Below are 26,614 nucleotides of genomic sequence, written 5' to 3'. Positions count from 1 at the left end.
TGGGGCTCTGAAGTCCCAGGCTCAATCCCCCCTAACACCATAAGCCAGAGCTAAGCACTGCTCTGGTATGTATAAATAAATAAATAAATAAATAAATAAATAAATAAAACAGACAACACCAACAAAAAAATCTAAACATATCTGAATAAAACCAGGTCAAAGATATCACTCTGGCAAAAAGGGGATCAGGAACCTTTCAATTGTACTTTCAAATTAACAATTTCACGTACTGGGCAACTAACTTGGAAAATGAGCTGCCCTTAAGAAAACAGAAGTCACCTCCAAATTATTGTACTTTCTGAAAACAACAGTATAAAATACATGGGTTCATTTAGCAGGTACCTTCATCACTAATTTTTAAAAAGCTGCTATCTGAACAGGTTGATATATTCAAAATACTGTCAGACATGAAATTTCGGTTGCTTCTCACAGCATGTCAGTGAATACTAACAGCAGCTTTTCCCTTCCCCACCAATAGATTTAGATCCCAAGCTTTAATGCCTGCAGCTCTGTGCGATAGAATAAATTCAAGATATTGAACTCTCAGGGCCATACTCACTTTCCTACACTATGAGGTTCTAACAAAACAATTCCTTGCTCTACTGCTGAACCACTTCTCTGTAAGCACTTCATAAATGTATTCCTGTCCTTGTGTTAAGAGTTCCTTCCACTTTCTTTAGACTAAGTTTTGTTGTACAGAGAAGCTTGAAGAAATCCACATCCTCTTGGAAAGAAATAACTTAAACAAAATTTTTGTTCAATAAAGAAACCTTGGTTACAATACTTTTGACATTTGAAACAAATTATAATTACCTTGCCATCATTATAAAGGTTTGGATTGAATCTCACGCTATGACCACCGGTTGTCTCTAGATTCACAAGTGGGGGTGAGCTGGGATAATCTTGAGGGAAATATACATCAAACTCAAAGCATCCATTTGCATATGGGGTGTCCTCTGGACCAGTTATCAGAACCTATTAGGAATATGCAAACACATGATGTTGTGTGACTATTCTTAAACACAACTATTTAGAAAAGCAAAACCCACCATGAAAGAATGACCCTTTTATATCCCATATACATCTCTACGAGAATCTGAAAATAAATAAATAAATAAATAAATAAATAAATAAGAGTTATAGTCTAAGTGATTATCTTCTAGGTGCAGATTAATGAAACAAAAAGCTCAAATGTGAAGATGTGGTCATTTATTAATGTACTTCCCCAGGAAACTATTCTATAATTGGTTCTATTGTTTGTAACAAGACACAGGCTAATAGTTTATTCAGATAGGCAAGATCTGTAAGTTCTACTGAAAAATTATTGAAAACAGCAAAGCAAGCCTGCCAAAGAATCAAGTTTCATCTGAGTATCTAAGAAGACAGCTATTTAACTCATAAATCAAATTACAAACATAAGGCAAATTCCCCCAAGATACAGAACCTTCAAAATATTACTGATCCAGTAGAATTTTAAGCCAGATCACCACACTGACAACATACACATGTGCAGATTATTAGTGTACTGTCACTACTAGAGTGAGAGGGAGAAAGACACAGAGACAGGCAAGGAAGAAGTCCTGAAACTACTGTATTGCCTGGAACTAAAATCTGTGAGAATGGCTCTAAGTGGGACAGGCTGTGGGCAACCTTTGCACAGGAAGAGTTGGAAACTCTCCTAAAACTTTATTTTGAAAAGCAGTGTCATCTACACACCCTTTAGAAACATTAGGACCTTTCACCGATGCCCAAAATAGCGAACATTCTGTTGATTGTGGAGATCCAGCCTGCACGCATACTGGAAGAACCAGGGTAGCCAGGGGGCAGAGAGAAACTACTTTTCTACCTTCATGATGTCGAGTCGCTCCTCATCACAGCGCACAAACACGCTGGAAGAGGACGACAGAGGCAGTGAGGTGGAAAGAGTCACAGCTTCCTGGGCGAGGCGGCGGGCTCTGGCAGCACTGTTTGCATCATTTGCATTTTTCACCTGAGACATGTAGTGGTAATTAACTTTAAAACCCAATTTCCCATCGTCATCTTCAGAAACCATCTCAAATGTATCTAGGAAAAGAAGAAAGCAACACTTGAAAAAAAAAAAAAGAGAGAGAGAGAGAGAAAGAGAGAAAACAGAATGCAGAATAACTGTTATAACGATAAAAATCACAAATCACAGCTCTCCTTCCACCCAAATGAAGAAGACTGCGACGTGGAAGCGCAGCACCGACAGACATGGCAAACTGTTGGGTGGATGGAAATGATTATTTAGGTAAAAGCAAGAAATGGTTTATTAAAAATATGGTTTACTTCTTTATTGCAGAGACAGAGAGATCAAGAAGGATGGGAAGGGCAGAAAGAGAGAGAGAGAGAGAGAGGGAGGGAGGGAGAGGGAGAGAGAGAGAGACACCTGCAGCACTGTTTCACTGCTTGTGAAGCTTCTTCCCATAGGCAGAAACCAGGGGCTTGAACCCAGGTCCTTGTGCACAGTAATAAGCAGTTAACCAGTGGAGCCACCACCAGGCCCAGAAATTCTTTAATTTCTTTTACAGGTGATACAGTAAAAAGATATCTTGCCGGGAGTCCAATGGTAGTGCAGCGGGTTAAGTGCATGTGGTTCAAAGAGTAAGAGCCAGCTTAAGGATCCCAGCTCGATCCCCTGACTCCCCACCTGCAGAGGTGTAGCTTCACAGGCGGTGAAGCAGGTCTGCAGGTGTCTATCTTTCTCTCCTCCCTCTGTCTTCCCCTCTTCTCCCCATTTCTCTCTGTCCTATCCAACAACGATGACATCAGTAACAACAACAACAACAAAATAAGGGCAAAAGGGAAAATAAACTTTTAAAAGATACCTTGCCCCCTTTCCTTTCCCTCAATTTCTTTGTCTCGATCCAATAAGTTAAATAAATATATTTTTAAAAATACAAAAAAAAAAATCTTTAAATTTTTTTATTGTCTTTATTTATTGGACAGAGACAGGCAGAAATTGAGAGTGGGGGAGATAGAGAAGGAAAAAGAGAGACACCTGCAGCACTACTTCATCACTTGCATAGCTTTCCCCCTGCAGGTGGAGACCAGGGGCTCAAACCCGTGTCCGTGAGCATTGTAACATGCACCCAACCTGGTGCACCACAATGCAGGCCCCCTACAAGGCAGTGGGTAGTAAAACTCTTGTGTCTACAGTCACATCAATCTGGGAATCTGTCATTTATGTGGTATGAAAGAAGCTTCCTGGCTGGTTTACATTAATCAAGAGCTGTGACATATAATTCAGCTTCTTAATTACAGACAGTAACTTTAAATTGAAAATTCTCATATGGAAGAATAAGCACACACAGATTAATATAAACTTTTATTTCAAATATTTATTAATTTATTTATTAAAAAGAGTAGAAGGGGAGAACCAGAGTGTCCCTCTGGCACATGTGAGGTCACCGACAGAATTCAGGACCTCATGCTAAAGAGTCCTGTACTTTATCAACTGCTGCCTCTGGGGCTGTTTTTGGAGACTGTTTTTCATCGGAAGACATAGGGAATATTTAGTGGCGATTAGTCCAGGAGGTGGACAAAGGACAAAGCTCTCAAACACGAGGGTCCTGAGTTTCATTTACAGCATTGCACCTCAAAGACTGCAACTCTGGTTCTATTCCCCCATTGGTCCCTTTAAAAATAAACTGGGAGGCAGGAAAGGGGCAATGGCTAATTGCTGTTTAGCTTTTGGAAAGGGTGAGAGAAAAATAAAAATAAAATAAAAAATTCACAAATACCAAAATAAAATAAAAATTCAGTAGAACAAGAGGTCGTATATTGGGTACAACACTAGACTTGTCAATATGAAGTCCCAAGTTCAAATCCCAGCACCATTTGTGACAGAGTGATACTCTGGTTCTTTCTCATTAGCAAATAAGTTTTTTTTCTTTTTTTAAGTGATATTCAGTGCGATCTGGGAGATGGTGTAGTGAATAAAGCATTAGACTCTCAAGCGTGAGGTCCCGAGTGCAATCCTTCATGAATAAATTAAAAAAAAAATTTTAAATGATATTCAGAGCTGGGATATATATACATGCTTTCAACTACATAAGTATTTTCAACTACATAAGTAGTTTTTTTTATTTTGCAATTTTAATTAGGAGTGATTAATCGTTTATAGTAAATACAGTTTTTGCTACATGTGTAAAATTTCGCAGTTTCAGGCACCGCCAGCCTAGGCCCTCCTCCACGATTGTGCACCAGGACTAGAGAGCCATCTCACCCCATACCTTCACCCCTCCCAAGCCTTTTACATTGGTGACTACACAACAGAATCTTTTTTTTCCAACAGATTTAGTGCTAGGACTCCGCCTACACATTCTCACTCCTGGCAGACTTTTTTAGCGATTTAATATGATTTACAGTATTACATGTCAACAGGAGTATAATCCCACACCATTCTACCACTAGAGTTCTGAGACTCCACTCCCTTTTTTTGTAAGCTACAGTAGTTTGCCTAAGGTTGCGGATGTGGGTTTACTATTATTTCTACAACTATCTGTCTATAATTGTGTATAACTGCCCTTTTTTTTGTTTTTAATAAGCCAGAAGCAATCTGAGACTACATGGGAAAAGGCAGTCTGGCTTCCTTCTTTTCTCAGAGAAGCTGAGATTACTGAAGATTAATTTTTTAAAAAAATATTTATTTATTACATTTTGTTGCCCTTGTTGTTTTATGGTTGTAGTTATTACTGTTGTTGTTATTGATGTCATCGTTGTTGGATAGGACAGAGAGAACCGGAGAGCGGAGGGGAAGACAGAGAGGGGGAGAGAAAGATAGACACCTGCAGATCTGCTTCACCGCCTGTGAAGCGACTCCCCTGCAGGTGGGGAGCTGGAGGCTCGAACCGGGATCCTTATGCCGGTCCCTGCGCTTTGCGCCATGTGCGCGTAACCCGCTGCGCTACCGCCCAACTCCCTGAAGATTAATTTTTTAAACTTACCAAACTGTAACTTCTTCATAATAGCCACATATTTTTCTTCAAGTGATTTCAATACTATCAATGGCTTGGGTTTCATAGCCACCTTCCTGGAGTAGTCACCAAGTCTTTTTTCTGTTTCAAGATAAAGTTAATATATGTATTTTAGGAAAGTAAGATTAAAAACAAACAAACAAATACCCAAATCCTAGGGCTTCAAGGAGGTGGTCTAGTACTAAAGAACTGGACTTGGACTTCGGAGCATGAGGTCCTACATATGTTCAGTCCCTAGCACCAGAGTTCAGTAATGCTCTAGTTCTCACTTCCTCCTTTCTCTCTTGAGTTAATATTAAAAATAATATAGATGAAAATCTTTAAAGTTTTTTAAAAAAATATTTACATATCAGAAAGAACCAGAGCACTGTTCTGGCACATGCAATATCAAGGATTAAACTCAGGATGACTTCATACTCAAGATATCAAAGCCTTACCTGCTCTGCCTCCTCTCAGGTCAAAACATTAAAGTTTATATAATCAATTTACTTATATTTATTGACAACAGGTTTAACAGTAATGTTCGGTACCTACTCAAACCCACTGACTTTTTTTTTTTTTTTTTTTTTTAAATATACAGGGTGAGAGATAAGAGGTTTTAAGTATTATAGCGAAGACACCTCTAACGCTGCTCTAGTGCTCATGGAATATCCACCCATGCAGATGGGAAATAGGTACTTGAACCCAGGTCCTTGTGCAAAGTAATATGTGCACTCAACCAGGTATGGCAACACCCTGCCCTAAGTTTATAATTTTTTTTTGGGTTATCTTTTATTTTATTTTTAAATTTTTGCTTTATTTATAATTTATTAGATAGAGACAAAGGGCAATTGAAGAGGGAGGGGGAGGCAGAAAGGGAGAGAAAAAGAGAGACACCTACAGACCTGTTTCATCACATATTTCTCCCATGCAGATAGAAAGATAAGAGCTTGAACCCAGATCCTGGCACATGGTAACATGCACCCTCAACATGGTGTGCCATTGGCCAGTCCATCTATATATTTTACCAGAGCACTGCTCAGCTCTGGCTTGTGGGATTAAGCCTGGGTCTTTGGAGCCTCAGGAATGAGTCTCTTTGCTAACCATTATGCCATCTACCCCCACCCCAATTGTTATCTCTCATTTAAATATTTTTTTAATTGCCACCAGGATAATCTCTGGGGCATAATGACTGCATGATGAATCCACTCCTAGTAGCCATTTTTCCTTTCTTTTCCCCCCTTCTTCCTATTTCATTTTTACTATTAGACAGAAAAGAGAGAAATTGAGGGGAAGAGATACAGAGGGAGAAAAAGAGACAACTGAAACTATAGTCCTGCTTCACAGCTTTCAAAGCTTCCCTACAGAGGAGCTAGATCGAACCCAGAGCCTTCCACAAGGTCACTTGTGCACTCAACAAGGTATGCCACTGTTTGGCCCCTACAATTAGCTTTAGAGAGACACATTTATGGAAAAGAAGAGAAAGGCACATCTTTGAGGCACGTGAATACCAGGAGTAACGTGCACCTTGACTTGCTTGCCGCAAGCTGGTTGTGGCTGCAGAGACAATCTCAGCAGTCTTCTGGATGTCTGGGACCAAAAGCGTGAGTCCTTCTGGTTCTTGGTCAGATGCATCTGGTTTGACCCCTGATTTCACATTCTCCCTTTTAGATCTAAAAACAAAAATATGAATAATATGTCAAAAAAAATTAAGATATTTTTAGGGTTGAATGACAATGCATCCAAAAGGCAGGAACACTAGTTTAAAAGAATGACAGTGTGTGTACTGTATCTGTACACAAGGCACAAATCAGATGGAGTTTGACTTAGATCCACCGTTGCTGCCGAAGCTATAGAATAATGCCTAGCAGAATAAAAAACCAATAATAATAAAAGTTTGGGAATGTTTTCTTTTCAAATAAAATAAACAGGCAAGAGAAAAATACTATAGAAATATAAGTCCCAGGTTCCCGAGCATGTTCATGGATTCATACCTTTAAAAACATACTTATCATTGGAGAACTCTCAGAAGGCTAGAAATGGACCTACCCTATGACCCTGCAATTCCCCTCCTGGGGATATATCCTAAGGAACCCAACACAGCCATCCAAAAAGATCTGTGTACACATATGTTCTTGGCAGCACAATTTGTAATAGCCAAAACCCGGAAGCAACCCAGGTGTCCAACAACAGATGAGTGGCTGAGCAAGTTGTGGTATATATACACAATGGAATACTACTCAGCTGTAAAAAATGGTGACTTCACCGTTTTCAGCCGATCTTGGATGGACCTTGAAAAAATCATGTTGAGTGAAATAAGTCAGAAACAGAAGGATGAATACGGGATGATCTCACTCTCAGGCCGAAGTTGAAAAACAAGATTAGAAAAGAAAACACAAGTCGAACCTGAAATGGAATTGGAGTATTACACCAAAGTAAAAGACTCTGGGGTGGGTGGGTGGGTGGGGAGAATACAGGTCCATGAAAAATGATGAATGAAATAGTGGGGGTTGTATTGTTAAATGGGAATCTGGGGAATGTTATGCATGTAAAAAAAAAAAAGAAGAAGTAGAAACGCAAAGCAGAAATTGACTGAGTTTGGAGTATGGCACCAAAGTAAGAAAGCAGAAGTACACTAGAGTTTGCAGTGAGTACCTCCCTAATACTTCCTCTCCACTTTTCCAAGCTTTGGGTCCATGATTGCTCAACAATTTGTTTGGCTTTGTATGTTAACTCTCTTTTCAGTCACCAGGTTCCAGGTGTCATCAGGATGCCGGCCAGACTTCCCTGGATTGAAGACCCCACCAATATGTCCTGGAGCTCAGCTTCCCCAGAGACCCACCCTACTAGGGAAAGAGAGAGGCAGACTGGGAGTATGGACCGACCAGTCAACACCCATGTTCAGCGGGGAAGCAATTACAGAAGCCAGACCTTCTACCTTCTGCAACCCACAATGACCCTGGGTCCATGCTCCCAGAGGGATAGAGAATGGGAAAGCTATCGGGGGAGGGGGTGGGATATGGAGATTGGGCGGTGGGAATTGTGTGGAGTTGTACCCCTCCTACCCTATGGTTTTGTTAATTAATCCTTTCTTAAATAAAAAAGAAAAAAAAAAACATACTTATCAGAACTACTAATACCTAGGAGTAGAGAAACTTAGTACTTTATCTACCCTCTTATCTTCTAAGATGTGGGGATAAATATAGAACTGTGGTTCTTTTAAAAATTTATTTATTTATTATTGGATAGAGAGAGTGAAATTCGGAGGGGATGGGGAGATAGAGAGAGTCACGTAGTGGCGTACCTGGTTGAGTACACGTTACAATGGGCAAGGTCCCAGGTTAAAGTTCCTGGTCTCCAATTGTAGGGGGAAAGCTTCATGAGTGGTGAAGCAGGGCTGCAGGTGTCTCTCTGTCTCTTTCCCTCTCTATCCCTCCCCATCTCTCTCAATTTCTGGCTATCTCTATTCAATGAATAAATAAAGGTAATAAAAAATTATTTTAAAAAAGGGGGGAGGGAGAGAGAGAGAGACTTTCAGCTCTATTTTACCCCTCTTGATGCTTTCCCCCTGCAGGTGGGGACCAGGAGCTTGAACTCAGATCCTTGCACACTATAGTGTGTACGTTTAACCAGGTGCATGTGTGTAATATGCACATATCATTGAGAGAAAAAATTACAAAACTACTTAAAAACATTGTTGGCGAGCTGGGTGGTGGTGCAACAGGTTAAGCGCAAGGACCAGCGTAAGGATCCTGGTTTGAGTCCTCGGATCCCCACCTGCAGGAAGGTTGCTTCACAGGTGGTGAAGCAAGTATGCAGGTGTCTGTCTTTGTCTCCCCCCTCGTCTCTCAATTTCTCTGTCTTATTCAACCATAGCAATGGCAACAAAATGGAAAAAATGGCCTGTAGGAGTAGCTGATTCATAGGTGCAGGAACCGAGCCCCAGCAATAACCACTGAAGGCAAACAAAACAAAAACAAAAACGTTGTGGGGGGTGCTAGGTGGTGGTAGTGCACAAGGTTAAGCACACACAGTGCGACAAGGACCCATGAGAGAATCGCGGTTCTAGCCCTCAGTTTCCCACCTGCATGGTGGGAACACTTCACAAGTGGTGAAGCAGGTCTGCAGGTGTCTTATCTCTCTCCCCTTCTATCTCCCCATCCCCCTCAATTTCTCTCTGTCCTATCCAAAAAAGTGGCCGCCAGGAGCAGTAGACTTCTGGTGTCAGCTCTGAACTCCAGAGATAACCCTGGAGGAAGAAAACAAACAAACCAAAAACATGGTTAGTGACAAGGCCAAAAGAAACAAAAAAGCAGCACAGTACCTTAACCGGTTGGTGTAGGTATCGACACAGGTCTTCATTTTGGCCAGTAATGTACCAACCGAAGTTTGACACTCTGACTGCTCCTCTTCCTCTTCCCCATTATCTGTAGAAAGAGGCAACAGCAGGGGCACCATGGACGTGCAGGAGGCAATGGCCCGGAGCAATTCCAGCAGAGCCCGATAGAGTGGCACATGTCGTGCCATGTCCAGCACTGTGAGGAGGGGACAAGCAGAAAATGAGTGAGTGTGCTTCCCTTTCTCCCTCACCTTCCACTGTAGAGCGTGGTACTTATGGACCAGTAATCTGACCAGTTTGGGGCCATGTAGAAAGAGTATGTGACACTGGAGTTCTGGTATATCCCCCTGGTGCTACAGGATTTGCTCATGCAGTGTCAGGGCTTGACTCAGGGCTAAGGACATGGCAAAGCAAATGTGTGCTAGCTCTCTGGCCCTTCCACGGGATCTTAATTTAACTGGTTAGTTGGTAAATGAATGAATGCAGATGTTTATGCAGCATCAGTGCACAAAGCATAGTAACAGTCACTTCTAAGGAATATAAAAGGAATAAGTAAAAGAGTTGGAGTGAACACAAGAAATGTACATACTACACAAGAAAATAGATAGCCCAAAGGATATAACAGAAAACACATTTACTAATAATAGTAAAATGAAGTATATTGACAAGTTTATAATCCAACAAAACAACTTACTAGGTAAAAGTATACTTTATAAGGAACTGTTACTGTTTATACGTCTTTTTTTTTTTTTAAATATGGAATGCTTCATGAGTTTGCCTGTCATCCTTGTGCAGGGGCCATGCTAATCTTCTCTGGATCGTTCCAAGCAAGCACCTGCTTATAAGTCTTTAAAAAGTTGTTTTGGGGAGTCGGGCTGTAGCGCAGCGGTAAAGCGCAGGTGGCGCAAAGCGCAAGGACCGGAGTAAGGATCCCAGTTCGAGCCCCCGGCTCCCCACCTGCAGGGAAGTCACTTCACAGGTGGTGAAGCAGGTCTGTAGGTATCTGTCTTTCTCTCCCCTTCTCCATTTCTCTCTGTCCTATCCAACAATGACAACAATAACTACAAGAAAAAACAAACAAACAAACAAACAAAAACAAGGGCAACAAAAGGGAATAAATATTTTTAAAAAGTTATTAGATTTTTGTGGTTTTCTTTCAATTGGAATTTGCTCTTGTGAATCATGTGATAAAAACAATAAACAAGAACTGGGTGTGGGCAGGTGCTCAGCAGTACTGTTCAAATAAGTTGTGCAAGTCCATCCTGTGGTGTGGCATTAGAAAAATAATCAAGTAGCAACCCAGGAAGTATCTTCAGGTGTGGGGCCCCAATATCACATGCACCAAAATGATGCTCCAGTTCTATGTCTCAAATAAATACTTTTAAAAAAAAAATAGGGCAGGGCAGATAATGGATATGCACAGACTTTTCAATTGTGAGGCTCCAAAGTGCCAAATTTAATCCCGTGCACCACCATAAGCCAGAGCTGTACAGTGCTCTGGTAAAAATAAATAAACAAGTAAATAAAGATATACTAAAATAGACCTATTTCCTATATATATTTGAATAGATTTGCAAAAACAAAAACCATCATTCTATCTACCCCTGTCAGCATAAACATTTTCCAAAGAGAAAATACTGAGTGTATTTTTTATTTTACTAAGTAGAGTGACCCAGCCTCCCTCGAAAGAGTGGGGCAGTCTTTACCAATGTCACTTTCAGTGAGGACAAAGACAGAGGGTTAGGCATAAAGAAAGAGACGTCCCCAATGAAAGTTACCAGTGATGACAGACAGATGTTATGCATCACGCAAGGCTAGGCCCATTTTCTGTGACTAGGTGGTAAAGTGGCCTGTCACTGGCCCAAAACAGCCAAACTAAGGAAGCCTGTCTCTCACCACCATCCTGTTTCTATAGCCCACCTTTATCTAATAAGCTTTTCCTTTCTCCCAGTTGTTAAGGACTTGAAGGCCAGTTGCTATACAGTAGCTTCAAACAGAACGCCATTTAAAAATGGAAATAGATGGAAAACTGCTTAAGATTATTTAGAAGCTGCATTTAAATTTTTATTTCCTTTAAGCTTCTCTGAATTTAGTGTAAGACAGAAATGTAGTCAATATATAGAAAAAGAAAAAATATGATATACAGGCAAATAGTTGAAGCATTAATAAATACTATTTTCAAAACTACTGCTGTCCATTTGGTTTAATATTTAACATCTAAAAATAAAAGCATGCCTTAAAACAATCTGTTAGATAGAGGGGGTAAAAATTCTGAATAAGAAAAAAGCACCTGAGGCCAGGTGATGCAGACATGTTACAAAATATAAGGACCTAGGTACAAGCCCCCGGCCCCCACCTGCAGGGGGAAGGCTTCATAAATGCTGTAGCACTGCTGTAGATGTCTGTCTGTCAGTCTGTCTCTCTTTCTCTCCCTCTACATTCTGACTTTTTCCATCATAAATCTCACGAAAGTATTATATTTTACACTTGAACAAAACAGATCCCCCCACCCTGAAAACTGAAGTATTACCATGGGACCTGGGATAAAGCCCCTACTCCTTACCGGCAGGAGGGAACATTAAGAGTAGTGAAGCAAGGGAGTCGGGTGGTGGTGCACGTGGCACAAAGTGCAAGGACCGGCGTAAGGATCCAGGTTCGAGCCCCGGCTCCCCACCTGCAGGGCAGTCACTTCACAGGAGGTGAAGCAAGTCTGCAGGTGTCTGTCTTTCTTTCCCCCTCTGTCTTCCCCATCTCTTTCCATTTCTCTCTGTCCTATCCAATAACAACAACATCAATAACCACAACAATGTTAAACAACAAGGGCAACAAAGGGGAAAATAAATAAAATAAATATAAAAAAAAAAAGAGTAGTGAAGCAGGGTTGGGCGGTAGGTAGCACAGCGGGTTAAGCGCAGGTGGTGCAAAGCGTAAGGATCCCAGTCTTTCTCTCCCTGTCTTCCCTTCCTCTCTCAATTTCTCTCTACCCTATCCAACAACGAGGACATCAATAACAACAATAACTACTCCAACAATGAAACAACAATGGCAACAAAAGGGAAAAAAATTAAAAAGGGAAGTAGTGCTATAGTCTTACTCTCATACTCCTCCCACCCTTCCCCACAAATTTCTGTCTTATCCCCAAGAGAGATTGAAAACAAACACTAAATCATAACCAAGAACTTAAGCTATCTCTTAAAATTCTACATTGTTAAAAAAAAAAATCACTTGAAAATTCCTCAGCAGATGATATTACAAATGACAAAATGCATATATAAGCAAAAAAGTTAGTCAAAGCAGAGGTATGAATTTAATAAGCATATAGAAATAATTCCACCACAGAAAGGTGCTGTAATGAAAACATGAGTTATAAAGAAATACACTGATAAAAAATTACTTGTGCAGGAAGTATGGTGTTGGCACATCTGGTTGAGTGCATGCATTATTATCAGTAAGGACACAGGTTCAAACTCTGGGTCTCCACCTGTAGGGGGGAAGCTTCACAAGTGGTGTAGCAGTGCAGCAGGTATCTCACTTTCTTCCTATCTCCCTTTACCTGCTATCTGTCTCTACCAAGTAAACAAATAAGTAACACATTAGAAGGCAACTTAAAAAATAGTAACTTCTACAGCCAACAACCCACATGTCTATCATATGCCTACCATTTCTTCATCTAATTTTTATTGTGCTGAATTTACACTCTTCAGCCAAATCGTTATCAACTCATTATTTTGGGGATTCATACCAAGTTGGAGTTAAATCACACACTCATCCACCAAGCCTAAAATACACAGAAAAGCAGAGAACCTACATATAGAGGCCTTTACACACTAACTTTACCCAGTTGAAAGGGTATCTGACTGGATATGTGTCTGTGTGTGTGTGCATGTGCTCATAGGCATACAATCCTTAACGGCTTCCCTCACATAAACTCAATTAGATGATTGCTTTAGTCAGTTCTTTTTAATGGAGTCTTTCAAAATGTATTTATCAAGTAGACCCCCCATTTTCCATCATTGTGGGGATTACTATGCTTAAAGCACACCAATTCTCAGACTACCACAGAGTCCTTCACAAAATATTAGAGTGGTATATTAGTTAGATTCATTTTGTTAAATTTTGACCTCCTTGGCACAGTAGAGTTTTCAGATGCAAAGATTAAATGTCAGTGAGATGATGCAAGCAAGGCTCTCAGATTCTTAATTTTTTTTTAATACTTATTTTATTCCCTTTTGTTGCCCTTGTTGCTTTTTATTGTTGTTGTAGTTATTATTGTCGTCGTTGTTGGATAGGACACAGAGAAATGGAGACAGGAGGGGAAGACAGAGAGAGGGAGAGAAAGATAGACACCTGCAGACCTGCTTCAACCCTTGTGAGGCAATTCCACCTACAAGTGGGGAACCGGGGGCTGGAACAGAGATCTTTACACTGGTCTTTCTGCTTTGTGCCACGTGCACTTAACTGGCCGCCATACAGCCAACTATAAAATGCAGTACTAATGCCTAAAATGTCTTTGTATGCATCTCCAAATAGTTTACCAAATCAGAAAATAAATGATAGTGGCCCTGGGCGGGTGGAGAAAATTGTGGCCACTCAAACATAAGGTCTGGAATTCAAACCCCAGCACCTCGAGTCCCAGAGTGATGCTCTGGTTTTCTCTCTCATTAATAAGCTTTAAAAAATAAATTATATTGTGCATCTGACACCTAATTTTTTTTTTAAGTATTAAAAAACTAGCGAAGTAATGTATCACCAATATTTTGTGAGGAAGTCTGAGGTAGACTAGGAAGTGGATCCCCTGAGCACAATAATCCCCGATGTTCGGGAATGGGGGCAGTAGCTCCATTTTACATAAAAAGGCCTTTGACATTTATCTACTATACACTGAAGTAGAACTGCTTCAAGTATCATCCCCAGATGAGTACACCGCATCATATTAGGGTTCCCATCACCAAATAAATAATTTTTACTTCTTTTCTAGAACATGTATTTAAAAAAATACTTATTTGTGTATTCCCTTTTGTTGCCCTTGCTGTTGTTATTATTGTTGTTAGTGATGTTGTTGTTGGATAGGAAATAGAGAAATGGAGAGAAGGGGGCAGACAGAGAGGGGGAGAGAAAGACAGACACCTGCAGACCTGCTTCACCGCCTGTAAAGTTGACTCCCCTGCAGGTGGGGAGCCGGGGGCTTGAACTGGAATCCTCACGCTGGTTCCTGCGCTTAGCGCCACCTGCGCTTAAACCGCTGTGCTACTGCCCGACTCCTAAACTTGTACTTTTTTGCAGCCAGCGTTATCACTAGGGCTCGTGGCTGTTACACCAACCCATTGCTCTCAGCAGTCTTTTTCTTTTCTTTTGTTCATTATCGCCCTTTCTTTTTATTTATTAAAAAAAAAAGTGGGGCTGTGGGAGGTAGAGAAGAGACAGGTGGAGAGAGAGAGAGAGACAACTACAGGTGAGGATCAAGGGGCAGAACTCCAGTTCTTGTGCATGTAGTGTGCGTGCTCTACTGACTGGAAGCACACCTGGCCCAGTTCTTGTGCATGTAGTGTGTGTGCTCTACTGACTGGAAGCACACTTGGCCCTTTCAGAACAAATTTTAAGAAACAAATTTGTAGCAGCGAGTTAGGCGCATGTGGCGCAAAACACAAGGACCTACGTAAAGATCCCAGTTCGAGCCCCCAACTCCCCATCTGCAGGGGCGTCGCTTCACAGGTGGTGAAGCAGGTCTGCAAGTGTCTCTTTCTCTCCCCCTGTCTACCCCTCCTCTCTCCATTTTTATCTGTCCTATATAACAATGACGACATAAATAACAACGATAATAATTACAACAACAATTTAAAAAAAAAGGGCAACAAAAGGGAAAATAAATGTAAAAAAATAAAAATAAAGGAATCTGGGGGCCGGGCAGTGGAGCGCCTGGTTAAGTGCATATAGTATGAAGCACGAGGATGTGTGCAAGGGTCCCGGTTCTGGTCCGAGCCCCCGGGCTCCCACTTGCAGGAGGGATGCTTCACATGTGGTGAAGTAGGTCTGCAAGTGTCTATTTTTCCTCTGTCCCTCTCTCCTCTTCTCTCTCAATTTCTCCCTGTATCTATCCAATAAAAATGGGGGGAAATGGCTGCCAAGAGCAGGGGATTGGTAGAGCTGGCACCAAGCCTCAACAATAACTCTGGAGGCATAAATAATAAATCTCAAAAAATATTTTAAAATGTGTACTTCACTAGGAATATTCCAATCTAGCCTTTTTTTTTTTTTAAACATATTCTACTACAAGAAGGAAAAAAGTAATTTTTATTCTGATCTCTGTTTTTGTTTTTCCACTTTCATGGATCACAAGTCTCATACATGTACCAACTCATCGCTCCTATGCAGTATATATATATATATGGGGGGTATGGTAGGGAGAGAGAGACCATGGTACTGGATTTCCTCTGGTGCTCTAGTGCCTCTTGTGTGGAGCTGGGGTTTGAACATGGACTGTGAGTATAGCCAGGCACTCACACTACCCAGTAAAGTACCTCTCAGTCTCACCCCTCCTTCCACCAGTCCTGTTGTCTTCCATACAACTTATTCCAGAGACAGCTTCCCCACCCCCAATTTTTCCATGATAAAAAACTAGGACAACAAAAGGGAAGCAGATAACCCTGGAGGCAAAATAAATAAATATATTGTGGTCCAAGAAGTGGCATACTGGATAGAGAATTGAGCTCTCAAGCATGAGGTTTGGAGTTCAATCCCCAGCAGCACATGTACCAGAATGACATCTGATTCTTTAACTTTCTCCTATCTTTCTAACCAATAAATAATTTCTTAAAAAAAATAAATGAATAAATATATTAACAAAATTTCCAGGTTTAATCCTCTGCTCCACCATAAGCCAGAGAGCATAAGCCAGAGTTTAATAGTGCTCTGGTAAAAAACGAAACAACAACAAAACTTAAAAAAATAATAATAATAACCTGAAAATCTTAAGTAAATAAAAGTATTCCTTGACAACTTCTATTTCAGGGGCCTGGCTGCAGTGTGGTTTACCTGAATCATTTCGTAGGTAAGATGACATGGCTGGGATGAGGCAGGACTGGCTGAGAAGCTCCAGCAGCACTGACGGGAGAGCATTACTGTTCTGCCCTCTGTTCTCAGGAGAGGGTGGGGCTTCTCCATTGATGGCGCCACTCATGGGGTTTATGTAACTTGCAAGAACCTACAAATCCAGATCACAAAATTTAAAAGATCCCACGTATGATAAGAACTATTTATTTCAGTTGATATTCAATAGCAGCATCTAGAGCATGTGTTTTCAACTCAAAACTTATACCACATTTAGAAAGATTCCTTTAAATTTTCATGTTTGAAATGATAGTGCCCTGTATGATTATGCAGAAACACAAACACAAAAACATAATAGCATCTTTAATATTGTTGACTGAGTAAACAGTTAATAGTTTGAAGGTGAGAGAATTGTGTAATTTTATGGCAAAATGTTCCTTTCAAATAAGAATTGCAGAAAATATTGCTCAAAGATTTGATTATATTAGCTAATTAGTTGAGGAATTATAGCTAATATTAAAGGGTTGGTAAAATAGCTCACTTAGTGTGCTTACTTTGTTACTGATGTAACCCAGGTTCAAGAGAGGGGCCCACTGTGTTGGAGAAAGTTTCAGAGCTATGGTCTCCCCTGGTGCCCTTCAGAAAGAGTTGGACTAGAGCAGTGATGTTCCCGCAAAAGAAGAGTAACAACAAGCAAATGAATACATTTGTCTGGAAGGGGGTAGATACGGTATATTTTCTAACTACTGGAAAAATTCTTCCCTGTCATTTTCCTCTTAGTGAAAAAGTTGAAAGGGAAGAAACTTAGATACCAGCAGGGAAGAGCCATCTTTGTCCAGTGGTATCTTAAATATACTGGCAGAAACAATGCAGTTTATCTCACTAACATTCATTAATAGAAAAGTCATCAAAACTCTAAACATCTACACATTTAAAAAAAATTATCATCTCTGACAATATAGACGTTGTAAACTATACCTGCAGAAGACAGGTAACATGTTCCTCTTCCAGTCTCTGTTTAGTTAAGGCTTGTTCTACATCCCACCCAGAAGCCGTGGATCCTGTTCCAAAACCAGTTCCTTTGGCCCAATACAGTTGCTGTTCTTCACTTGATGTGGGGTTGTGAGAATTTGACACCTGTGGCTTTTAACAAAAACCAATCATTACTACTTAGTTCCATTTACCCTCAAAACACTTCCACTGAGACAATGAATGGCTCAGTAAACATCTATGGGAAGCACTTTGGATATTTCTCCAAAAATTAAAGTCGACTATGCAACCTGGTATTTGTACTCCTAGGCATCTATCCAATAAAACAAAAATGAGTATGGCAGGGAGACACAAGAGTAATTGAACAGGTATTGGTGCCAAAGGTTCCAAATTCAAACCCCAGTACTGCCAGAAACCAGAGTTAAGCAGAGGTCAGGTAATATGGGAGGGAGGAAGGCAGGAAGGCAGGAAGGAAAGAAGGCAGGAAGGAAAGAAGGCAGGAAGGAAGGCAGTAAGGAAGTCAGGAAGGAAGGAAGGAAGGAAGGAAGGAAGGAAGGAAGGAAGGATGGAAGGAAGGAAGGCAGGAAATACACACACACAGGGGGAGGGGGCGTACATTATTCATATGTAAAAAGTACTGATATGCTATGTGGAGAAAATTTTAAAATATTATGCAAAGTCAAAGAAAATAGATACAAAAGATAAAATCTGGTATCATTTCATTTATATGAAATATCCCAAGTAGGCAAATAATTAGCGATAGATGAAATAAAGTGAGCTTTCAAGGAATGGGAAAAGGAAAACAGGGAATGAATGTTCAATAAACAAAGAAAGAAATGAAAGGAGTGAGTTGCGAGAAGACGTCTTGTATGAGTCTAGTAAAAGCAGATCTCAAGAGAATACTATAAGGCTGTTAAATGCTCAGTCAAGACTGGTCCCTTTTCTAGATGGAGCATAAATAAATTTCTTTCGTGTATAGAACATGATATATACATGAATCTCTTCTGAACATATAGGACATACTAAACATATAAATGACAGAGGGACAGAAAAAAAATGACTGAAAACTACTGGTTTATCATTAAAACCTTACATTCTGTAAAGATTATTTCTGCAACAAGAATCCTCCTGGTTGAGCACACGTTGCAATGCATAAGGACCCAGGTTCGAGACCCCGGTCCCCTAACTGAAGTGGTGAAGCAGGGCTGCAGGTGTCTCACCGCCTCTCTTCCTATCTATCTCCCCCTTCCCTCTCGATTTCTGACTTTCTCTATCCAGTAAATAAGTAAAAGGTAATAAAAAATTAAAAATAATCTTCACTTTATGCTGAATTCAGATATTATATTCTCACTAGACTCACTGATGCCATTAATTTCTGGATTTTCTCTAAACATCATCATCATCTAAAATGTGTACACCGAGGAAACATACATACATGCACATATAGTTTGTTTGTTTGTTTGTTTGTTTGTTTGCCTCCAGGGTTACTGCTGGGGCTCAGTGCCTGAACTATGTATCCATTGGTCCTAGAGGCCATTTTTTCCGTCTTGCTGCCCTTGTTGTTTATCGTTTTTGTTATTGTGATCATTGTTGTTGGATAGGATAGAGAGAAATGGAGAGAGGAGGAGAGAAAGAGACACCTGCAGATCTGCTTCACCGCTTGTGAAGTGACCCATCCTGCAGGTGGGAAGCCAAGGAGCTTGAAGCAGGATCCCTACGCCAGTCCTTGCGGTTAACCCTCTGCACTACTGCCCGGGCCTGCACATATAGTTTACTTTATTACTTTTAAACAAGAACTGTTTGTTTCTGTCTTACGATGGCTACTGGGATTGCTACCAATGATGCTATCTATCCCCGAGACCCTAAATTAAAAGAATAAAGAAAAAAAACATTACTTGTTAACCTGAAAGAGCACAGGCATCACTCTGGGATAAATGGCGCTGGGAATTGAACTCAGGACCTTAGACACGCAAACTCTATTCTTTACACACTGTGTAACCTCTATGCCCACCAGTAGGGCATGGCTTTGCTTCTCCCCCCACCCCTCTCTCTCCCTCTCCCTCACCACTATTTCCCATTTTCTTGTCTTACTATATAGGCTAAAATCTCTGAGTAGTATCACTGCAAAGTTCAAAAAAGGAAATAAGAGCAATCATGGAATATACATTCAGAAATTCAGCAGTTACTAAGCTATTGTGCCAGCCTTTTGCTTCTCAAGTAGATAGATAACCTTACTTTTTGCTGAAGAGAACAATTAGTCCAGTCTCTTTTTCAAATAACTTTTGCTGTAGCCCAAGGGGTGGCACAGTGGATAGAGCACTAGCCCTAAGGCCATGAAGTCTTGAGTTTGGTCCCCAGAATCACATGCTGGAGTGATGTTCTGTACTGTCCTTAGCCACTCAATAAATAAGTACATCTTTAAAAAATGCTACAGGGACAAAAAGGAACACACAAGCCACTCAAATACTACTTCATAAAAAGCTATATGCTGTACTCCATGAATGTAGCTTAGTTCCTTATAAAGCTAAAGAGTCAGAACCTACCTCTGCTTGATTGAGGCTGGAGTTTGGAACTCGTGGGGCATGGTGGCTCAAAGCAGACAGACAGACAAGAATGAGGTGGAGGGCTCCAATTTCCAGTGCCATCCGACGCAGAAGCACGCCATCGTCAGTTGTCAAAGGTGTAGTGCTAAACAAGCTACGAAGGACGTGGAAAGGAAGGGTTGGAAGCACATTGGCTGACGGAGACTGCAGAATATGACCTAGATGAAAAGGGAGGAGAACATGAACTATTAAGCACGCAATAAGGGACAGAATACAGGGTAACAATTAAGAAACAACAAAGGAAAACATCTGGTCATTGGGGAGACTATACACCTTGGGCCAACTTTTTCAGACAGACAGCAGTGAAGCAAGTATTGCAGGCATCTCTCTGTCTCTTCTATTTCCCATCTGCCTCTCTCCCCTCAATTTCTCTTAATCCTATCAACAAAAGAAAATAACTAAATAAATATAACTAACCAGATCACTTTATTCCCATCACAAATCCCACACTTGTGTTCTCCACAATACTGTACCTCTCTTGGACATTTTTTTTAACTTGTTCAATCTGTATGAATATGTAAATTCCACAGCGCTACTAGTGGAGGACATTAACTATTTGGGGGAAGGACCACAGGAATGCTTCATCTCCAAGTCCCTCCAAAATGCCCAGTAGTGTTATAAATGCTCAGAAAATGAAGGTTCTTAAGAGTTACTATGTCTATTAGTAGAACAATGTTACAGAGAACAAATCCATTATAAAAGAAATACATATTAAAAAAAACTGCTACAATCGTATAGTCAGTAAAAACACTATAACACTTACTTCCTTCTCCATCATCTGTCACTCCCAACACCAGCCGAAGAAGGCACTGGGCGTGTTTTCTCTCTTTCAATAGGACTTCAGCGTAGCCCGGAAGACGAAGAAATAGTCCAAATGCAGCCAGAGAATGGGCAGGTATGGGAGACATAGTCTGAACTGCCGACTTGATTGGTGGAGGTTCAGCAGCAATGGTTTCTGGAGCTTCATAAACTAACTCTCCAGACTGTTCAATGGTTACCCATTCAAACTGATCACTATCCTTGGGTTTTTCCTGAGTGGTAGATGTTACAACTGGAGCACTCACCTAAAGAAGGAAAATTGTGGCTATTTGGATGTTTCAAAATAAGGTTCAGAAGATTACTTCAGAATAAGAACAACAAAGGTTTGTGTTTTTAAGAAAGAAGCTTCTGAACATTCACAATACTGTGAATATGATACTTTCCAAGTATTTCTACTTTCCAAGTATTACTACTTCGTACTTAGTAATTAACTGTCTGTAGGAAGGTTCTGGGACCACATAAATATCTTCTTGCTCACAAATCTACTAGAAATCTCTATAATTCTTGTTTGAAACAAAAAATCTAGGATGTTTACCAGATAATGATTCTAACTCTAAATTTCCTTCTGTATTAATTGGCACTTAACTATAAGTAAAATCATCCCTTTACTTACTTTTTAGCTAATTTATATCAGGATGGATTGCTTTTTATGCTACAGGTTTTACTGTTTTAATATTTTACTGATGTCCAAGTAGAACAGACATGGTCAAGCAGGCTTCTGGTCTTAGGTTAACCTTGTATATTTCCTGCCCCAACATCCTAGAGCTTTTCAAGGAGATCTGATTACTTTTTATGAAAAACAGAACGCTTGAAGAAAGATAGAGAAAACTCTATGCATATTATGCTAGAAAGACTCTGATTCCAGGCCATGTAAGTGCACAAATCTAGGATGTAGACATACACACACACACACACACAAACACACACATATATTCAACTACATATATAGTAAAAATTCCTAGCCCGTCACCTCAAAAAGGCAAAGTTCATAAAAGACAAAAGTAGAATTGCTGCAGATTAAAAGGAGACTAAAGAGAAAGCTAAATGCAGTTTATGTTTCTAAATAGGATTATTTTTTTAAAAGACACTGTATAGAAATTTTTCTTCTTTTATTAGTATCAAAAACCTTTCTTAAATTTATTGTTATATATATATATATATATATATATATATATATATGGGGGGAATTAAAAAAGGAGGTATGGAAAGAGGTGGAAAGAGACACAGACACCTGCAGCCCTGCTTCACCACTTGTGAAGCTTTCCTCCTGCAGGTGGGGACCAGGGACTTGAGCCCAGGTCCTTATGTATTGTAATGTGTGCGCTTAACCAGGTATGCCCACTATCTGGTGGTTAGGATTTCTAACCACCAGTTGCCTCAATCCTTAATAGAGCAATTTAATATTTTCTTTTTGTTGTAATGAACATCAGTCATACAGTTTTTAAGAAGTGAATAATATCTATGAAATGATTTATACTATAAATCATTTTCTTGCTTCTATATCTCATAATTTTTAAATTATATATTTTACATACTAATGAGGCGTTCTACTAAATCCTAGTTCTATTATCTTCCTGTGAGGATGTTCAGTGTAGTTCTAAGAGATAGTATGTCACCTTAAATTTATGAAGGATTTTTGTGATTAGTGGAGTCTATTTTGGTTTTAGCCTTGTTTCTTAAATTAGTACCTTGCAATGTCACTCATTTACAATTCAATGGAAAAGACAGGATTTTTACCTTTAACTGGGTAAGACAAGAACTGCAAATTTTGTTTCTCCTAGGAGGGAGAGAATCTGAAATCCCTGAACAGCTTTCAGTCCTCCAGCTCTTGCTTAATCTCCAGATTCCTATGAATGTCTAACACAGAACTAAGTTGCACAGGAAGCCATGTGCAGAATTCAGAGTTACCATCTTCAGTGCCTTCTTGTCTGATGTTTTCTCCCAATCAATTTTCACAGTGTGTAAAGAAGCAAATATCTCTGGCCAGTTAGACTATACCTTTTACTTAGAATTCTATGTGCCCCAGCCCACACCAACTAAGGAGTATACGCGCAGGATTAAGGTTGTCTAGACAATAATAGCACACCACGTGGTTCCACTCCTCTGTGCTTAAAAGCTTGCTGATACCTTCCTGCTTCTGTCCTTTCCTCACAGACCATAAATAATTGTCTGTTTAAAATATTTTGTCCAGACTTTAAAATTTATGTTTAAGAGAGTTATTCCTATATCTAGTATTCTGTCATTACTAATTTACCTTTTGTGGAAGGGGTGGTGGTGGTGGTAAGGGATTGTACAAAATTTTCTTCACTGGGTATAAAATTATAGCATGGCTGGCTTTTGTTCCTTCAGGCACTTTAAAGATGTAATTCCCTGGCTCCCAAGGTTTCTGTTGAAAGGTTAGTTGTCACTGTTATTGTTGCTGTTTTGAAAGTAAAGGGTCACTTGTTCTAGGCTGTTTTTCAGATCTTATCTTTGTCTTTAAATAGTTTACTATGATATTCTTATAGTATGAACATCTATAGTGGAATATACAGAGATTCCTGCATTTTAGATTAGGCTCTATGTGACTTTTAGAAAACTTCTCCCTTTCAGTACTGCTCCTGAACCTGATTTAAAATGCTCCTTCTGCATGAATAAATTCATATTCTGGTATTTCTTTTCGAGCTACATATTCATATAGCTCTTAAGTTCTTTTCATTTTCTACATTGTCTACGTATTAGTTTGGATGACTTATGTTGCCATGTATTCCAGTTCACTAATTTTGAATATGAGATATTGAATTTACTGGTAAATCGTGTAATAGTTCTCATCATTTGAGATGTTAGAAATTAACATATTTGTAAGGCATACTCAATTACCCTGATAAAGTCATCAAAAGAGAGCAAAGACCAAAATCTGTATTTCTTTCCTATTGTTACTTCAACATATCTGTACAAAACTAGTGGCTTTAAAAACATGCACAAATTCATTATCTTAACTATCTAGAGCTTAGAAATCCAAAACAAATCTTCTGGGGCTCAGATGGAAGATTTGGATCTTAAAAGCACAAAGTATTCTTCTTGGGGGTTCTTAAGGGAATTACTACTTTAAAAAAAAAAAAAAGCTGCTTATAATGCCTGGATTTGGGGTTGCTTCATTCACCTCTGCTCATGCACACGTGACTGTTCATCTGACCTTCCCTATCACCATCACACGGAGCCTTTACTCTCAGAGTCTGTCTGCATGGCTGCTTCTTGAGTGATATGCCTCCTTTTGTTAAAGAACACTTCATATTATATCATTAACTCGTTTTTGAGGAGTAAGTTAAAGATGAATAGTCACCCCCATGACTTTTGTTCGAGAGTGTGCCTCTCTGACAGTATCTACTTTCAGCTTTTGGAGTCAAAATCTGGACAGGCTAAGAATCTCCTGTCAAGTACTGATTGGCTGGTATCGCACAGCTCAATTAATCTCATAATATCTCACAGTTTGCTTTTTTAAAAAAATTCTTACTTGACATGGAAATTTCAACTAAGAATTCAAGTTCAGCTGGTCCAGGAGGTGGTGTAGTGGATAAAGTGTTGGACTCTCTAGCATGAGGTCCTGAATTCAATCTCTGGCAGCAAATATACCAGAGTGAAGTCTGGTTCTTTCTCTCTTCTCCTATCCCTCTCATACACAGATGGTTTATCATTTCAGCCAAAACACAAAGGATTCCCTTTTTTCAGTTCCTACTAAACATCTCTTCAGTCCTTCTAAGCCATCCCCCATCAGCACTTTTGAAATCTGTATTTCTATCAAAAGGCTGCTTATGACAATCTAGATATTCTTAGAGTGAATAAAGTTTTCTCTACTGTGACCAAACATTCTAATGGGCCTCCCCATTTCTGTCTAGGGCAAGGTAGGCTTTTCTATTTATTATAGTCTTTAAAAATCTTCCTAAATCTGCCAACTAAAACTCTTCAATTAAAATATAACTTCCAAAAGAAAAAAAATTTTTTTTTACACCAGAGTTATATGGGTTTCATATCTACAAGACAAACCCAACACTAGTAGTGGCTTTCTGTCCGTCTCTCTCTCCTTCCTTTTTCTCTTTTTTGATAGAGACAGAAATAAATAGGGAGACAGGCCAGGTGGTGGCACACTTGGTTGAGTGCATGTGTTACAATGCAGAAGGACCTGGGTTCAAGCCCCCTGTACTCACTTGTAGAAAGTTTTGTGAGTGGCGAAGAAGTGTTGCAAGTGTCTCTCTCTTGCTCGCTCACCTCTTTCACTCTCTATTTATGTATCTATCCAATAAATTAAAAAAAAAAGGAAGAAAGAAAGAAACAGAGAAAGAGAAATGCCTATTGCACTAACCTACTATTCATGAAGTTTTCTTCCCTGAATATAATAACATATGTAATATACTGGGTGTGCCACCACCCAGACCCAATTTCCAGATTTGTATGTTATTATCTTTATTTTATTTTATTTTATTTTACCAGAGCACTGATCAGCTCTGGTTTATAGTGGTGCAGGAGATTGAACCTGGGACTTCGAAGCCTCAGGCATGACAGTCTGTTTGCATAACCATTATGCTATCTACCCCTGCCCCCAGATTTGTATGTATTTACTAGGGCAGTAATCCACTTCTTTATAACCATAATATTAAGAAACTATATTAACATTCAAATTATAAAAATATTTTTATTGAATGACAATCTCAAGAACACTGGGATCTTTTCTTCTACCAACTTTTGACTATGTCACCATGTCCAAAAATAAGTAAAAGTAGATTTGTCAGTCACATCATTTCAGGGGGTATTACCTCAAAATTAAAATATCTGAAGCCTACTGTACAGCAGATAAATAAACACCGTGGTTGGATTATATCTACCCCAATCACATGCTTAGGTCCTAATCCCAGTATGTAGTTTGGAAGTAAAGTTGTTGCCAGTAAAACTAACTAGTGATGAGGTCAACCAAGATTGGTGTCCTAATGAGATGAGGTAGACATAAATGCAAAGTACACAAAGTTGATGGCCCTCGATTAATGCAGGCAGAAGTGGAATTGATAAAGCTTTAGCCAGCAAATGCCCATGAAGTTCCAGCAATGCCAGAAACCACAATAAGGCAATGAAGCATCCCTCCCTAGGGCCTTCAGGGGAAACATGCTTTTACTAACATATTGATGTCAGATTTAATGAGGTTTGAACTCTAAAAATGATTTTCTATTGTTTTATGCAAAACAAGTTCTGGCAGTTAGTTGTAATAGCCTGAGGAAACAAATACAGGAATACAGACACTAAGTACAACTCAACTGGTGGGAGTGATAGCATAATGGTTATGCAAAAAAGAAAAAAAAGCCTTTCTATTTTTTTTTTTTTGCCTCCAGGAATATCACTGGGGTTGAGTGCTTGCACTACAAATCCACTGCTCCTGGAGGCCATTTTGTTGCTGTTGTTGATGTTGGAAAGGACAGAAACTGAGAGAAGATGGGTAGACAGAGAGAGGGAGAGGAATATAGACACCTACAGACCTGCTTCACCACTCGAAAAGCGACCCCCTGCAGGTGGATAGTGGGGGCTGAAACGTGGGTCTTTGCAATTGGTTATATGTGCACTAAACCAGGTGAGCCACTGCCTGGGTCCGCCAAAAGACTTTCATACTTGAGATTTCTGAGTTACCCAATTCAATCCCAAGCACCACCTTAAGCTAGAACTGAGAAGTGCTCTGCTATATTTATCTCCCCCTAAAATAAACCATAAAAGCATCCCTATTCAGTTCTACATTCACAGCTTTCTTCACTAACAAAACAAGAAATTAAGCTTGCACATCAAGAACAACAACATGAGGAGTCCAGGGGTAGCGCAGCGGG

General features: G+C 39.8%; 1 protein-coding gene and 1 non-coding gene across 2 annotated transcripts in view; both read right to left on the bottom strand.

Moving 5' to 3' along the window:
- The window catches only part of BIRC6 (baculoviral IAP repeat containing 6), a 190,948-nt gene that overhangs the window by 11,127 nt on the left and 153,207 nt on the right, over positions 1 to 26,614 (bottom strand). The window contains exons 62-70 of the mRNA XM_060186837.1: positions 20,719 to 21,019; positions 19,896 to 20,113; positions 17,341 to 17,505; positions 16,348 to 16,516; positions 9,301 to 9,511; positions 6,504 to 6,649; positions 4,968 to 5,078; positions 1,847 to 2,064; positions 814 to 975 (exon numbers count right to left, since the gene is read on the bottom strand). Coding sequence (XP_060042820.1) covers positions 814 to 975; positions 1,847 to 2,064; positions 4,968 to 5,078; positions 6,504 to 6,649; positions 9,301 to 9,511; positions 16,348 to 16,516; positions 17,341 to 17,505; positions 19,896 to 20,113; positions 20,719 to 21,019 — 1,701 coding nt within the window. The remainder of the gene's footprint in view (positions 1 to 813; positions 976 to 1,846; positions 2,065 to 4,967; positions 5,079 to 6,503; positions 6,650 to 9,300; positions 9,512 to 16,347; positions 16,517 to 17,340; positions 17,506 to 19,895; positions 20,114 to 20,718; positions 21,020 to 26,614) is intronic.
- LOC132537862 (U6 spliceosomal RNA) lies at positions 10,066 to 10,172 on the bottom strand. Its single transcript, XR_009549285.1, has one exon. It is a non-coding gene; the product is annotated as a U6 spliceosomal RNA (small nuclear RNA).

This window comes from Erinaceus europaeus, chromosome 3 (genome assembly GCF_950295315.1).
Source record: "Erinaceus europaeus chromosome 3, mEriEur2.1, whole genome shotgun sequence".
In the NCBI taxonomy this organism is placed as follows: domain Eukaryota; kingdom Metazoa; phylum Chordata; class Mammalia; order Eulipotyphla; family Erinaceidae; genus Erinaceus; species Erinaceus europaeus.
Note: the sequence above shows the minus strand (reverse complement) of the source record. Positions and strands in the feature narration are given on the sequence as shown.